Source organism: Oncorhynchus gorbuscha, linkage group LG22 (genome assembly GCF_021184085.1).
Source record: "Oncorhynchus gorbuscha isolate QuinsamMale2020 ecotype Even-year linkage group LG22, OgorEven_v1.0, whole genome shotgun sequence".
In the NCBI taxonomy this organism is placed as follows: Eukaryota; Metazoa; Chordata; class Actinopteri; order Salmoniformes; family Salmonidae; genus Oncorhynchus; species Oncorhynchus gorbuscha.
Genome location: NC_060194.1, coordinates 14,277,829 through 14,295,587, shown reverse-complemented (window position 1 = coordinate 14,295,587; position 17,759 = coordinate 14,277,829). Strand labels below are relative to the sequence as shown.

The 17,759-nt window shown below is 43.8% G+C and overlaps 1 protein-coding gene across 2 annotated transcripts in view; it reads right to left on the bottom strand.

The window, feature by feature from the left end:
* Positions 1–17,759, bottom strand: part of LOC124009845 (thymocyte selection-associated high mobility group box protein TOX-like) — a 58,990-nt gene that overhangs the window by 27,621 nt on the left and 13,610 nt on the right. For both annotated transcript variants that reach the window (XM_046322045.1, XM_046322044.1), the window contains exons 2-3: positions 6,210–6,275; positions 1,529–1,636 (exon numbers count right to left, since the gene is read on the bottom strand). In XM_046322045.1, coding sequence (XP_046178001.1) covers positions 1,529–1,636; positions 6,210–6,275 — 174 coding nt within the window. The remainder of the gene's footprint in view (positions 1–1,528; positions 1,637–6,209; positions 6,276–17,759) is intronic.

Genomic DNA, 17,759 nt, shown 5'->3' with positions numbered 1-17,759 from the left:
TCCTAATCTCAGTTTGTTACCTATATAAAAGATACCTGTCCACAGAAGCAATCAATCAATCAGATTCCAAACTCTCCACCATGGCCAAGACCAAAGAGCTCTCCAAGGATGTCAGGGACAAGATTGTAGACCTACACAAGGCTGGAATGGGCTACAAGACCATCGCCAAGCAGCTTGGTGAGAAGGTGACAACAGTTGATGTGATTATTTGCAATTTGGAAGAAACACAAAAGAACTGTCAATCTCCCTCGGCCTGGGGCTCCATGCAAGATCTCACCTCGTGGAGTTGCAATGATCATGAGAACGGTGAGAAATCAGCCCAGAACTACACGGGAGGATCTTGTCAATGATCTCAAGGCAGCTGGGACGGGACCATAGTCACCAAGAAAACAATTGGTCACACTACGCTGTGAAGGACTGAAATCCTGCAGGTCCCCTGCTCAAGAAAGCACATATACATGCCCGTCTGAAGTTTGCCAATGAACTTCTGAATGATTCAGAGGACAACTGGGTGAAAGTGTTGTGGTCAGATGAGACCAAAATGGAGCTCTTTGGCATCAACTCAACTCGCCGTGTTTGGAGGAGGAGGATTACTGCCTATGACCCCAAGAACACCATCCCCACCGTCAAACATGAAGGTGGAAACATTATGCTTTGAGGGTGTTTTTCTGCTAAGGGGACTGGACAACTTCATTGCATGAAAGGGACGATGTACGGGGCCATGTACTGTCAAATCTTGGGTCTCCTTCCCTCAGCCAGGGCATTGAAAATGGGTATTCCAGCATGACAATGACCCAAAACACACGGCCAGGGCAACAAAGGAGTGGCTCAAGAAGAAGCACATTGATGTCCTGGAGTGGCCTAGCCAGTCTCCAGAGGAGTGGGACAAAATCCCTCCTGAGATGTGTGCAAACCTGGTGGCCAACTACAAGAAACGTCTGACCTCTGAGATTGCCAACAAGGGGTTAGCCACCAAGTACTAAGTCATGTTTTGCAGAGGGGACAAATACTTATTTCCCTCATTAAAATGCAAATCAATTTATAACATTTTTGACATGCGCTTTTCTGGATTTTTTGTTATTCTGTCTCTCACTGTTCAAATGAACCTACCATTAAAATTATAGACTGATCATTTCTTTGTCCGTGGGCAAATGTACAAAATCAGCAGGAGATCAAATACTTTTCCCCCTCGCTGTATATATGAACAAAATATCTGACATTGTATTCCCATTTGAACTATGTTGTGCTTTTAGATGGTTGAAAGCGCAGTGGTAACACATTTCGTTGACTTCTGAACCAAAAGTCAGACATAGATTTTCCATTGGAATTTGTTTGCACCTTTTAGATGGTTGAAAGTGACAGCTAACACATTTGGAATCGAACAAACTTTTTGCTGCATTTCTGAATGGGTGAAAATAGGTTGGTATCTCATTGGTCAAGGTATCAACCAAATATTACCCAATTATTCACGTTGAAATGACGTGGTGTGTCCAGTGTCTGCCTGTTGTACTTGTTCTTGTATATTTACCCAGGGTAGCCGGGGGCCATCGGAGTGAGCAGGGCCTTCTCGTTTCCACAGGGGTCCAGTCTGCTTGGCGCTGGTCTGCGTCTGGTGGGGGTTGGGAGGCACACGGAACTACCAGAGGGGGACACAGAAAGGTCAATGGTCACCACGGGGTCATAGAGGGGAGGAAGGAAGGACCCTTAGGCACAGATCTAGGGTCAGATCCACCTCCTCAAATTAGGCCAAATAACCATTGGAGTGGGAATGTAAAACTGACCTTAGATTAGTGTCTAGAGAACAATGACAAACAGCAGAGCAACATGCTGGTCTCTGGACAACCAGGATGCTTTATCTAACCATCATATATCCAGGTTAGCCTCATTGAGATAAAGTCTATTTTCCAAGAGACCTGAATGTAGCCCAGTATGGTAAGATATTTACTATTACAGAAATATTTCCATGTATGTATATATCCATAAATTGTATGGATATCGATATCTGTTCATGTACATGTGTAATACATGTCAACTGTATCACTACATGGACTATATAAGAGAGTGAGAGAGTGCTCCAATGTAAGCAGCTGTGCCATAATGTAATATATTTCCCCCATACATTCCTGAGTACTCCCTCTTACAATACCCTATATCCATATTAATAATACCTCCAATATTATTTATTCATGTTGTCTCTCCTTCTGGAATGGGAATACACCATATAAACAAATCCCTTAGGGGTTCATTATGGGGGCATCTGGCAATCTCTATGACTAAGTAAATGATAAAAAATATTTTCCGTAAATAAAATAAAGGTTGTCATGGCTACGAGCGACTGTGTGAGTGGTATGCAGTAGATTCAATTATGTCCATACACATGATGCAAAACACTGTCTGATGCAGAATGACATAACAATGTTGACCTCGACAGATGCATACTTCCATAATTGATTTTGATTCATTATTCACATCCTGTCAAATACACAAGATGGTTAAAAGTGAGATGTGGGGGGATTGGGTTCAGCATATTACTCAGATTGCATGGCTATGAATTATACACGTTTTAACATCTCTGGTGAAACAAATGCACCAGGCATCCACACCTCAGTAAATGTGTTTCTGTCTATAGTGAAGGGTGTTTCATATATGCGTGCTGGAAGGTGTGAATTCTTCTGAAACAACACCTTTACACATTTTAAGTTATGTGGCATACCACGAAACCCCAAATAATAATTCCCCAACACAATATTCCACTAACCTGACTGTAAACCTTATTTTCAATCGATGTGATTTTCCCCAGGGATAACTAATTCATAACACTTCTATTTCACAAGAAGAAGAAATTAAACTGAATAAAAAAAGTGTTAACTTGACCTAGATAGTTTTTGTGTATGTATTGATATGTAGGCTAAGAAAATGTTGTTCGTGGGGCGACGCACAATTGGCCTAGCGTCGTCCGGGTTTGGCCGGTAGGGAAATCCTTGTCTCATCGCGCACCAGCGACTCCTGTGGCGGGCCAGGCGCAGTGCGCGCTAACCAAAGTTGCCAGGTGCACGGTGTTTCCTCCGACACATTGGTGCGGCTGGCTTCCGGGTTGGATGGCGCTGTGTTAAGAAGCAGTGCGGCTTGGTTGGGTTGTGTATCGGAGGACGCATGACTTTCAACCTTCGTCTCTCCCGAGCCCGTACGGGAGACAAGATAGTAGCTACTAATCAATTGGGTACCACGAAATTGGGGAGAAAAAGGGGGAACATTTTTTTTTAAATCAAAAAATAAATAATTATACAACATTTTCCAAATGAATCAAACCTCAAAACCGAAGTTGTCTCGATTACATATGACTTCACACCCCAGACTTAATACTTGGTGGAAGAATCTTTGACAGCCATTACAGCTGTATATATTTTTGAATAAGCTTCTACCAACAACAACTCTTAGGGCAACATGTATCCATTATTATTGTCAAGATTGCTCAAGCTCAGTAAATTTGGTTGGGAGTCATTGATGGATAGCAATATTCAAACCTTGTCTGTGACTTTAGAGCAGATTTAAATCTGGACTGAGACTTGACCATTCAGGAACACTGCTATTCTGGTGTGTCTTTGGCATTAACAATGTGTGTAACTGTCCCGCTGAAAAATAAAACTGTATCCCAGGGTTATGTATTCAGAAGACTGAGGCAGGGTTTAATCTAACTTTTTAGCTTGGCTTTACTCCTTTCATATCTTTTTATGATCCTGACAAACTCTCCAGTCCCGGCCGGTGACAAGCATACCCAGAACATGATGCTGCCACCACAATACTTGAAAATATCCTATTTTAGGACAGCCATATCCTATTAAGAGCAATTTGTGATACCAATGCTTCCTGTAATGCTAACGACCTCCATTTCGCTACAGCCCCCAGACAAAAGGCTAATTAACAAAAAGCCTTTAGTTAATTAACAAAGTCAGTTAATTACCCATTTCCTACAGACAGGAACACTGTGTTTGAACTAAAACACAATAAATGGGAAATTATAGCTACATGAAAGACTCTCTCATCTGGCCATGATGGCTACCTCAGGAACATACGATTCTTTATAAATATTTGATTGTGTTGCGTCCCTTAAGGCCTCACGCACGCACGCACGCACGCACGCACGCACGCACGCACGCACGCACGCACGCACGCACACACACACACACACACACACACACACACACACACACACACACAGATACCCTCTCCTAACCATTAGCCTGTCCACTGGGCCTTATCTGAGTGGTATTTACACTTATCACACAGCCCACTGTTAGACGCTCCACGCTCAAAATGAGTTTCACCCGAGGTCAACCCCAACAACACCAGGAACACACCACCAGTATCCTGAAATAATCCACCATCCACCCAGGGCAGATAGCTACTGTAGCTCTCCTCTTACAATATAGGGAGAAACAGCCCTGCAACACATGTACGTACACATGAAAGCCCCTCTCTTCAGTGATAGATGCCAATCTACAGGCCATTTAAGCAGCAGTCTACTCTACCAGACCTGGGTTCAAATACTATTTCATAGTTTGCTCTAGCCTGCTGGGTGTGCCAGATTGGCGGGATTTGCAATTTTGGGACTATTCTATTGGTTCATTAAGTCATGCAAACTCAAATAGGCAGAAATAGTATTTGAACCCAGGTCTTGTCTACTCTACCCAGCCTAGCTGTAGCTCAGGCTGGTCACAAGGAAGAGCCGTCGATTTTGGACGTTTGAAAAGGTCCCAAGGACATAGATATTGGCCTTTGTAGGCGCTCACCCCCCCCCACACACACACTATTTTCTAGCAAGCAGGAAGAGTACTTGTTGACAATTAATGGAAACATTACAGTATGTTTTATTATTTTGTTTTAAGCCTTCCCCAAATGGCCCTAACCTTAACCACTCTGAATTAATAAATAATACATAAACATACCCCTGTTTTAACTGTTTTAACCCTGTATCCATGTGGAATTAACCCTGTATCCATGTGGAATTAACCCTGTATCCATGTGGAATTAACCCTGTATCCATGTGGAATTAACCCTGTAACCATGTGGAATTAACCCTGTAACCATGTGGAATTAACCCTGTATCCATGTGGAATTAACCCTGTAACCATGTGGAATTAACCCTGTATCCATGTGGAATTAACCCTGTAACCATGTGGAATTAACCCTGTATCCATGTGGAATTAACCCTGTAACCATGTGGAATTAACCCTGTAACCATGTGGAATTAACCCTGTATCCATGTGGAATTAACCCTGTAACCATGTGGAATTAACCCTGTAACCATGTGGAATTAACCCTGTATCCATGTGGAATTAACCCTGTAACCATGTGGAATTAACCCTGTAACCATGTGGAATTAACCCTGTAACCATGTGGAATTAACCCTGTAACCATGTGGAATTAACCCTGTATCCATGTGGAATTAACCCCTGTAACCATGTGGAATTGACCCTGTAACTATGTGGAATTAACCCTGTAACCATGTGGAATTAACCCTGTATCCATGTGGAATTAACCCCTGTAACCATGTGGAATTAACCCTGTAACCATGTGGAATTAACCCTGTAACCATGTGGAATTAACCCTGTAACCATGTGGAATTAACCCTGTATCCATGTGGAATTAACCCTGTAACCATGTGGAATTAACCCTGTATCCATGTGGAATTAACCCTGTAACCATGTGGAATTAACCCTGTAACCATGTGGAATTAACCCTGTAACCATGTGGAATTAACCCTGTATCCATGTGGAATTAACCCTGTAACCATGTGGAATTAACCCTGTAACCATGTGGAATTAACCCTGTAACCATGTGGAATTAACCCTGTAACCATGTGGAATTAACCCTGTAACCATGTGGAATTAACCCTGTATCCACGCAGAATGAATGGGTCAAAAATCAACGTTCATCCAATTATGGCAAAGTGAAACCATGACATCAGGTTGTGTAGCAAGGTAGAACTGTAAATCTAACTGGGAAGAAAATAAAAGCCCTCTAACAACCCAACCATTTAGCGGCTTCATTGATTAGGCTGCAACAAGGTTTAAACGCTCTGTTTACATGTTATAATAGTCCCTGATTACGGTGGCAACTGATAGCAGGCGCTAATTTAGCGACGCGCCGGCGTAAAAGTGTTTAATTAAGACTTGAAACAAAAGCACGGGGAAGAGTAATTAACCCACCTGGTTGGTTGGCACAAAGTCCAGGCCAGCCTCTGGCATGCCCAGGAACATGGTCTCACTGTTGTACTGCAAACACACAGACAACACAACAACACAGTTACAATGTTGTTCACTTCATTTTGGGTATATGAGTAGGAGAGTTGGAGAGAGAGAGAGAAAGAGACAGAGACAGAGAAAGAGAGAAAGAGACGAAGAGGAAGAGAGAGAGAGAGAGAGAGAGGAAGAGAGGGAGAAAGAGAGATAGAGACGAAGAGAGAGAGAAAGAGAATGAGCGATAGAGACGAATAGAGAGAAATAGAGGGGTGGAGGAAGTGGGAGGAAAAGAGAACATTATATTAGCTATGAAAACTGATGTTTTCCTGCTGTTGTCTTCCCTTTGAAGTCCTCATCCTTATCGACTTGAGATGTCAGCGATTTGAAGCAATTAGCACACTAGTAATTACAAGCCACAAAGGAAAGGCTTTTATGAAATCCTTTCATGTGCAATCTGTTATAAAACAGAAAAGGCCCTGTGTCTGTCTGTCTGTCCACGCTGCATCTCCACTTACACTACACTGCTTTGAGTTAGTGAATCACCAAACACACACACAACACACACACACACACACACACACACACACACACACACACACACACACACAACTGGAGAGGCGCAAAATACAAGAGCACTGTGTTTCTGTGATTCAATGCATATTGTCCAGTATGAATTCATTCAGTCTAACCAAGGTGTTGGCAGTGCTCCAGTTTGTATTTACATACTGCATTGTCCTTCATTTCCCTCTATCCCCTTCTCTGTTAACATCTGGGATCTCTTAGTTGAGGCTGACTTCTGACACATTATTAGACGACTCGCCAAACAAATAAGCTAAATGGCATATATTATTATTATTATTATAAGCTCTTTCTCTTTTGATGTCAGTCTGCATTCGTGAAATGGGTCTGTAGTAGGGAACTGTTTTGAATCCCCAGCCCAGAGTGTTTAACTAGTTCTCTCTCCCGTTATCCTAAGTGTGTTTTAGCAGAGTCAATGATGAAGGAGCCGTGACGGACCAGCTGTATGGGAAACCTGGGAAATTAACGTGTTTTGCTACAACTCCACTCAGTGTTAAAGTAGATCTTAACTGTGCCTGACCACAAATGGCTTCCAACAGACTGCTATTTAAAGAAATAAACCACAGGGAATATCACCTGAAAGGGATTAGTTCATATCAAAATTGGATACAAGATACAGAGTTGTGATTGGTTCTAGGACAGGTTTAACATGAGCTGATTGGACAAAGAACTATGTCTGTCTCAACCTCAGCAGTAGCATCCTGTTCTAACCATCCCGTTCACCTGTTCTACAAGGGACCACACGGTTCGTACAAGAAGCTACCTTTAGAAAAAGAACAAGAAAAAAGTGAAACCCATCCACACAGTGAAACCCATCCACACAGTGAAACCCATCCACACAGTGAAACCCATCCACACAGTGAAACCCATCCACACAGTGAAACCCATCCACACAGTGAAACCCATCCACACAGTGAAACCCATCCACACAGTGAAACCCATCCACGCAGTGAAACCCATCCACGCAGTGAAACCCATCCACACAGTGAAACCCATCCACACAGTGAAACCCATCCACGCAGTGAAACCCATCCACACAGTGAAACCCATCCACACAGTGAAACCCATCCACACAGTGAAACCCATCCACACAGTGAAACCCATCCACGCAGTGAAACCCATCCACTCAGTGAAACCCATCCACACAGTGAAACCCATCCACGCAGTGAAACCCATCCACACAGTGAAACCCATCCACGCAGTGAAACCCATCCACACAGTGAAACCCATCCACGCAGTGAAACCCATCCACACAGTGAAACCCATCCACGCAGTGAAACCCATCCACGCAGTGAAACCTATCCACGCAGTGAAACCCATCCACACAGTGAAACCCATCCACTCAGTGAAACCCATCCACGCAGTGAAACCCATCCACACAGTGAAACCCATCCACGCAGTGAAACCCATCCACACAGTGAAACCCATCCACACAGTGAAACCCATCCACACAGTGAAACCCATCCACACAGTGAAACCCATCCACGCAGTGAAACCCATCCACACAGTGAAACCCATCCACGCAGTGAAACCCATCCACGCAGTGAAACCCATCCACGCAGTGAAACCCATCCACGCAGTGAAACCCATCCACTCAGTGAAACCCATCCACACAGTGAAACCCATCCACACAGTGAAACCCATCCACGCAGTGAAACCCATCCACGAAGTGAAACCCATCCACGCAGTGAAACCCTTCCACGCAGTGAAACCCATCCACGCAGTGAAACCCATCCACGCAGTGAAACCTATCCACGCAGTGAAACCCATCCACGCAGTGAAACCCATCCACGCAGTGAAACCCATCCACGCAGTGAAACCCATCCACGCAGTGAAACCCATCCACGCAGTGAAACCCATCCACGCAGTGAAACCCATCCACGCAGTGAAACCCATCCACGCAGTGAAACCCATCCACGCAGTGAAACCCATCCACACAGTGAAACCCATCCACACAGGTGGACACTGGACAAACGACTGTTTTCCATTTGCCAGCTGTCACACCGATGCAAATGAGCGATCGGATGACAAAATTAACAAAAGCCAAAACAGGGTGTCAAGGCTGACCTCTTGTAACCCGATTCCCCTCTATCTCTCCACACAGTTTAGACTGGAGCGTCTGTCTGGCAGTCCAAGGAAAGGGGAGTCATAGGGTTAGGAACACAGACACTCATTTCTCAGAATGAACCCACTCCTTTGCATTATGAATGATTACATGGAACAGCTGCATGTGTCCATGGAACATGAAACAGACTCGCAACGGCAGCACTGGAAAAACAATCTATACTGAGCATAAAAAGTGTTGGTCCTATTTTTCATGAACTGAAATAAAAGATCCCAGAAATGTTTCATCCGCACAAAAATAGTATCTCTCTCAAATGTTGTGCACACATTTGTTTACATCCCTGTTAGTGAGCATTTCTCCTTTGCCAAGATGATCCATCCACCTGACAGGGGTGAAATATCAAGAAGCTGATTAAACAGAATGATCATTACACAAGTGCACCTTGTGCTGGGGACAATAAAAGGCCACTCTAAAATGTGCAGTTTTGTCACACAGCACAATGCCACAGATGTCTTAAGTTTTGAGGGAGCGTGCAATTGACATGCTGATGCAGGAATGTCCAACAGAGCTGTTGCCAGATCATTTAATGATAATTTCGCTACCATAAGCCGCCTAGAATTTGGCAGTACATCCAACCGGCCTCACAACCGAAGACCACGAGTAAACACGCCAGCCCAGGACCTCTGGCTTTTTCATCTGCAGGATCGTCTGAGACCAGCCAACCGCACAGCTGATGAAACTGAGGAGTATTTCTGTCTGTAATAAAGCTCTTTTGTGAGGAAAAACTCTAACTCTGATTGGCTGGGCCTGGCTCCCCAGTGGGTGGACCTGGCTCCCAAGTGGGTGGGCCTATGTCCCCCCCAGACCCACCCATGGCTGAGCCCATGCCCAGTCATGTGAAATCCATAGATAGGACCTAATGAATTTATTTAAATGGACTGATTTCCTTCGATGAACTACAACTCGTTAAAATCTTTGAAATTGTTGCATGTTGCTCTTATATTCTTGTTCAGTGTATATAAATTGTGTGAGACTTGACTCTCTCGCAGATTATAACATGTGCTCAGAGTGTTCTCAACAAAAGTGTTTTTTTTCTCTCTCTCTCTCTCTTTCTCTGACATTCTCTCCCTCTCTCTCCCTCCTCTTCTTCCATAAAGTTACATAAGGATGGAAGTGAAGTGTAAACTGTAGAGCATTGCCAACATAAACACCCAAGCTAATAAACCAATACATTGACATGCTGTGAGACCACACAAACACACGGGGAGCGCTACTTTTGTTAGCCTTAGTGACTTACACCACTGTTAGATAAACCCCAGATGTGTTCTGCTGTTCACAAATAGGCCAACAGCAATGTAACGCTAATAAGTAGGGCATATACAGTTGAAGTCAAAAGTGTACATACACCTCAGCCAAATACATTTCAACTCAGTTTTTCACAATTCCTGACATTTAATTATAGTAAAAAATGCCCTGTTTTAGGTCAGTTAGGATCACCACTTTATATTAAGAATGTGAAATGTCAGAATATTAGTAGAGAGAATGATTTATTTCAGCTTTTATTTCTTTCATCACATTCCCAGTGGGTCTGAAGTAAACATGCACTCAATTACTATTTGGTAGCATTGCCTTTAAATTGTTTAACTTGGGTCAAACGTTTTGGGTAGCCTTCCACAACCTTCCCACAATAAATTGGGTGAATTTTGGCCCATTCCTCCTGACAGAGCTGGTGTAACTGACATTTTCTATGGATTTGAGGTCAGAGCTTTGTGATGGCCAGTCCAATACCTTGACTTTGTTGTCCTTAAGCCAGTATGCTTGGGGTCAGTGTCCATTTGGATGACCCATTTGCGACCAAGCTTTAACTTCCTGACTGATGTTGCTTCAATATATCCACCTAATTTTCCTCCCTCATGATGCCATCTATTTTGTGAAGTGCACCTGTCCCTCCTGCAGCAAAACACCCCTACAACATGATGCTGCCACCCCCGTGCTTCATGTTTGGGATGGTGTTCTTTGGCTTGCAAGCCTCCCCCTTTTTCCTCCAAACATAACTATGGTCATTATGGCCAAACAGTTATACTTTTGTTTCGTCAGACCAAAAAGTACAATCTTTGTCCCCATGTGCAGTTGAAAACCGTAGTCTTGCTTTTTTATGGTGGTTTTGGAGCATTGGCTTCTTCCCTGCTGAGCGGCCATTCAGGTTATGTCCATATAGGACTTGTTTTACTGTGGATATAGATACCTTTGTACCTGTTTCCTCCAGCATCTTCACAAGGTCCTTTGCTGTTGTTCTGGGATTGATTTGCACTTTTCACACCAAAATACATTAATCTCTAGGAGACAGAACACGTCTCCTTCCTGAGTGGTATGACGGCTGCGTGGTCCCATGGTGTTTATACTTGCATTCTATTGTTTGTACAGATGAATGTGGTACCTTCAGGCGTTTGGAAATTTCTCCCAAGGATGAACCAGACTTGTGGAAGTTTACCATTTTTCTTCAGAGGTCTTGTCTGATTTCTTTTGATTTTCCCATGATGTCAAACAAAGAGGCACTGAGTTTAAAGGTAGGCCTTGAAATACATCCACAGGTACACATCCAATTGACTCAAATGATGTCAATTAGCCTATCAAAAGCTTCTAAAGCATGATATCATTTTCTGTAATTTTCTAAGCTGTTTAAAGGCACAGTCAACTTAATGGATGTGAACGTCTGACCCACTGGAATTGTGATACAGTGAATTATAAGTGAAATAATCTGCCTGTAAACAAATGTTCAAAAAATGACTTGTGTCATGTTCAAAGTAGATGTCCTAACCAACTTGCCAAAACTATAGTTTGTTAACAAGAAATTTGTGGAGTGGTTTAAAAACAAGTTTTAATGTGTATGTAAACTTCCGACTTCAACTATAGAACCCCTGACCTCTACGACAATTGGCAATATCTCATCCTGCCCATTGACTCAGATAAACCAATAGATGCTCTTTGCTGTCAACTCTAAAGAGCTCCCATTGGGTCGCAGTGGGATATGATGGATAGTGTCGGTGCATGATACAGTAACCCATTGTTTAGCTCAGGAGGCCGTGTTCCTCCCAACACTAATAGTCATTCAATCAAAGTGGCCACAGTCGCTTCAGTGTCTCCTCTCACAGCCTCTTTGCAAGATGCCGTGTCAAACGACGTTGCACCGTGGGCGTGGCGTCTCCGTCATCAATCTACAGTTATCTCAAATATACAGTAAACACTGTAAAAGGCAAACTACAGATCAACCCAAGCAGAGTAGACTAGACTACGCCATTGAGCGAGGGCGAGAGAAACCATCTGATCTGAATGCATTTCTTCTGAGCGTTTGGGTCATTACCGTGATGTTTATAGCCCCTGACAGCTCTTGTAGATTCTCGTTTTTATTGGATGCCGTGTATTGACCCCTTTGTCAAATTGGCTTTATCCATTTGCTTTTCCTGGCGCACAATGATATGTGCCGAACTGACAGATCTCCTGCTCGCTGATACATACTGTAATGAAATAGAGCGAGTTCTATTTTTTCTTGCCTCTGCACCTGTGCTCTTTCCTTCATTGCCCGGTTGTACTCGATAGGCTCCTATGACGCAGATGGGCACGGGGTAATCTCTTTTATCGTTAAAGTCGTTTTGGTCACGGAGGTGTGGAGGAGAAAAGTGTCTGATTAAATGCAGTGACAACCACAGAAGAGAGTTTCGTATCATGGAGGCTACGCTAACTCGCTAGTTCGCAGACCCTCTCTTTTTCAGTTTCGGGCAAACAGACTGATACAGACGACATTACTGTCCCCTGTCTAGAATATCATTGACAAAGTCAGGGAGAAAAAGAGTGAGAGAGAGAAGAGGGGGGGGAAGTGGATATTGTGGTGATTGTCATTTTCTTTCCATCTTACGTGTTAAGATGTGAATCAAACAGCGGAACCTATTTCACTCTTCATCAGTTTTGCTCTGAGAAGCCGGAGAAGAGGAAAATAAAACCAAATCATGAGAAGATCCGGTATTCTGAGAGCTTTTGTGTGGCAACTAAAGGCTTATGTTATAATGAAACATGTCCCTATATGCAGTGGATAGCAATGCAGTTCTCCTGCTAGGGCTGTTGTCGGTCATTGAACTGTTGATGACGATAAATTGGCAGGCCAAATGACCGCGGTCTCCCTCATAACCGTTCGACTAGCAACAAAACTATTTACATGTTTTATTTGTTTAGATGCACATTTTCTCCTCTCCTCCGCTCCTGACTGCGTGTGCTGCCATCGAAATAGAATGGATAAGTCAACGATGGCATAGTGGGTGGACTGGCGGTCATTGCGAGTGTGCCTATATGAGCAAAGCAGGAAGTAAAAGCAAGAAGTAAAAGCAGGAAGTGTGACATCAATCTGTGCTGTGATTTGTTGATTCAACTCAACTGACATGACAAAAAAAAAAAATCTGTTATCGCAGAAACTGACTCAACCGCACGAATGCCCGGCCGTCCCTTCTTCGGTCAGCGGTTTTAAAACAAATGGTTATTTCATTTTAATGACGGTCTTCATCCAAAACTGTCAGTTGCACGGTTATACAGTAATTGTGCCAGCCCTAGTGATGACACCCAAAGCTTGTGACAATTAGACCTGGGCGTCAACATTATCTCGAAAACCCTTTATTTTGCTTTATGCACACATATCTTTATATATCAAATATATTATCGTAGTGTCTTGACATACTATTGCAGCATGCAAGCATTTTTCCCCCCCAGAATAAAGATCCTATTCAGATCACCAATACTTTCCATTCAACACTGCAAATGTGTGTGGTTTTTCTCTCTGTCACTCTAACATCACAGTGGGCTCGATCTGATAGTGTTTCATTTCTACTATCACATTGTGGCTGTGTGGGGAGTGCTGTTGATATCAGGTAGGCCTACCCTATGAGGAGCATGGCTGGTTTTGTTGTCAAACCAAATTACACACACTTTCTCTGTGGATAAACCCTAGTCTGAATAACAAGCAGCTAGCTAAGTGGGTCAGGGTCGCCAGAGAGAGAGAGAGAGAGAGAGAGAGAGAGAGAGAGAGAGAGAGAGAGAGAGAGAGAGAGAGAGAGAGAGAGAGGAGAGAGGGAGGGAGGGGGTAGGGGAGGGGGGGAGGGGGGGAAGTGGGTAGGGGAGGAGAGGGGTCAGAGGGAGACAGAGGGAGAAAGAGGGGAGGAATTGAGAAGGAGAGGGAAGGCATTGAGAGAGAGGAATAAGGAGTAGAGTGGGAAATTAAAGAGGAACGGGAAAAGAGAGAGGGAGAAAAAAATAGGCAGAGAGGAATAGAGAGAGGACCCCGGTAGAGTGAAAAAGAAAGAGAAAGAGGGGGGATGAAAAAAGAGAGAGGGGCGGAGGATGTAGAGAGAGAGAGAGAGAGAGAGTAAAATGGGGAAGGAGTGTTGTATCTCTGTTTCTGCTCCCCAGTATTCAATATCAAGAGTGGCAGTCATCTTGGACTCCAAATCACAGCCCTGATGAACAACCTTTGTCTGTGGAGCATTACATCTCCAAGTGATTTCTTTTTCCACTTCTCCCTCTCCCTCTCTCTCTCCCTTCTTTTTTTCCAAATGGCAATTTGGTGAGTGCCTGGAGCAGGGCTGAGTGTGTCTTCTTCTATGTCCCAGCACTGTAATGTATGACTGTAACAGTCAGGCCGAGCCCTGCTGTGGCTCATATCACTGGGTAGAGGGAGAGAGAGGGGGGAGTAGGGACTCAGGCCTATATAAATCATAGCCTGCTTCTGATTGAATTGGTAGCGTTTCCCTCTCTCTGGCACCGCCTCGTAAAGACAAGAGTGAGCGGTGTAAGGCGCTGTGTTTCATAGTGGAAAAACACGAGTCTCTGTGGAGTTCGTTAAAATGACAGAGGATAAGGGGGTTTTAATGGCGAAAACGATAACGATGTTTAGTGTAATCAAAACATTCTAATGATTTAACGCCAGAGGTTTGAGCCATGCCCTCGCACTTCAAGTCAGGATATGAAGCCTTCCTTTTCATCTGGGAAGAAGAAAATGTGGTTTTTATAGCGCCTTTCATTTCATGAATGTTTTTCAGACCGTGCATAATCTAAGATAAATATTTGATTTGCTTGTTTGCTCTTGTAACTGCAACACATTTATTTCCTATTTTACTGTTATAAACGCTGGAGTGTGAAGAACCACACTGTGCAGCGTGTTTAGAACAAGGTAAAGTTGATCAAGTCTATCTCAGGATGCTACAGCTGAAAGGTAGGTCAGGTTATTTCTAGCTCAACAAGTGTTTGTTGCGTGTTCTACTTTGAAGTGGTGGGGATGGTTTCTGTGCTACTTTATGCCGTGGTACAACGTGCAGCAGTATGACAACAGAAAAGAACATGATCGCGAGCGCACACACAACCAAAAACAACTCAACAATTATATGTAATCACTCACAGTATGATGACACACAAGGCATGTTATATGTAATCACTCACAGTATGATGACACACAAGGCATGTTATATGTAATCACTCACAGTATGATGACACACAAGGCATGTTATATGTAACCACACAAACCTATTTATATGGTATACGCACTGCATTCAACTACACATCACAAACACACAATCACTACTTTGTACAATGACAAAGAACAATTTGCAAACCCATGGGACCTGATAACAGACTAGTAACTGAGCTGTCATTTCAGCCATTGTGTCCCCCCCCCCCCCAACATAACCCTGTGTCAATGTCCCATTATGTGAATCTAAAATCTAACCTCCAGACCAATTAATTCAGATGTTGGGCGAATCTTTCTCTTGGCAGAACGCCTTGCGCAATGCCTCATTAAAACATGAATCGGCATCCTTTCCAATTTAGACGCTCTCTCTCCTTCTCTCTTTCTCTCGCTTCACCTGTTGTCACACCTGATTAATGCCAAACAGGTAAAATGCTTATTAGATCATTAATGAGCAGTTTACAAGTCCCCAAATAGAACAAACTAGGCCTGGACGGACCCTACATTTCATCTACTCAATTCTAAAAAGTAAATCATTCCACCATCTGTTATGAATATCAAAACTCTCTCTGCGAGTCTTGTTCAGTCATTAAGCTTTTAATCAGGAAATCACCATGGGACAATTAGGGAAGCATCTCCACCAGAATCAAGTGACTAATGCATCATTAAACCTGAGACCATATTGACAGACAGAGGCTGTTATGTATAATCTACTGAATGTCTGTTGGAGTAATCATAAATGAAGAAGGATTGGGATACTATAATAGAGAACCTGTGTTACATGGAGAGTGTTCTGTAACCTGTTCTATTAACTCATACGTCTAGAATGACATTGTATGCTGTAGTGCTCAGATTTCCCTTCACTAAGGGGTCGAGCCCGAACCATGAAAAACAGCCACCGATCCATTATTCTTCCTCCGCCAAACTTTACAGTTGGCACTATGCATCGGGGCAGGTAGCGTTGTCCTGGCAGTCCGTCGGACTGATGGTGAAGCCTAATTCATCACTCCAGAGAGCGCGTTTCCACTGCTCCAGAGTCCAATGGCGGCAAGCGTTACGGCCCTGCAGTCGACGCTTGGAATTTTGTGCGACTGCTCGGCCATGGAAACCCATTTCATGAAGCCCTCGGTGAACAGTTCTTGTGCTAACGTTGCTTTCAGAGGCAGTTTGGAACTCGGTAGTGTGTGTTGCAACAGAGGACAGGCGATTAATACGCGCTTCGTGCTTCAGCACTCGTCGGTCCCACTCTGTGAGCTTGCGTGGCCTACCAATTCGCGCCTGAGCCGTTGTTGCTCCTAGACGTTTCCATTTCACAATATCAGCACTTACAGTTGACGGGGGAAACTCTAGCAGGGCAAAAATTTGGCGAACTGACTTATTGGCACCTATGATAGTGCCATGTTGAAAGTCACTGAGAGCTTCAGTAAGGCTATTCTACTGCCAATGTTTGTCTATGGAAATTGCATGGCTGTGTGCTCGATTCTATACACCTGTCAGCAATAGGTGTGGCTGAAATAACCGAATCTTTGTATATGTGGTGTATGTGTCACTTCGACAAAGACATAATACTAGAGCGAATATGGGGCTCTCTGCTACAGGAAGTGACATAATTCCAAAAGGATACAGAAGGATATGAGACTTCATCATTGATGTTGCTGCTAGCAGCTATTCTTGAAGACAATTTAACTTGTGATGATCTTCATATGTGGTTCAGCCTAATCTACTTTAGTGAACTGACTTATTATAAGTCAGTCAGTATAGCTAAAGGGCAAAAAGTTCAATCTAATACCTCAGAGGCAATGAAGCCTTGGCTAGCTAGTACCGACATATTAGCTAGAGTATGACTAGTCCCTATCGCTAAGCATGAACTGAATCACACCTCTACTAGTGTCTCATTTACATACACACTCAGTAGACAGTTTATTAGGTACACCACCCCGTTCACGAAAATTGTTCACACCTACAGACAGTGAGTCACGTGGCCATGGCTTGCTTTATAAAGCAGGCAGCCGGGCATCGTGGCATTCAGTTACTGTTTAATTGAACATTAGAACTGGCAAAACGATTGACCTAAGAGACTTTGAGCGTGGTATGATCATCGGTGCCGGGCCCGCCGGTTCCAGTACCTCAGAAACGCCCGGCCTCCTGGGCTTTTCACGCACGACAGTATTGAGGGTTTCCCGAGAATGGTGCGACAAACAAAAAACATCCAGTCAGCGGCAGTCCTGTGGGCGAAAACAGCTCGTTGATGAGAGGTCGACGGAGAATGGCAAGAATCGCGCAAGCTAGTAGTCGGGCCACAAATAATGGCGCAGTACAACAGTGGTGTGCAGAATAGCATCTCGGAACACACAACTCGTCGGTCCTTGTC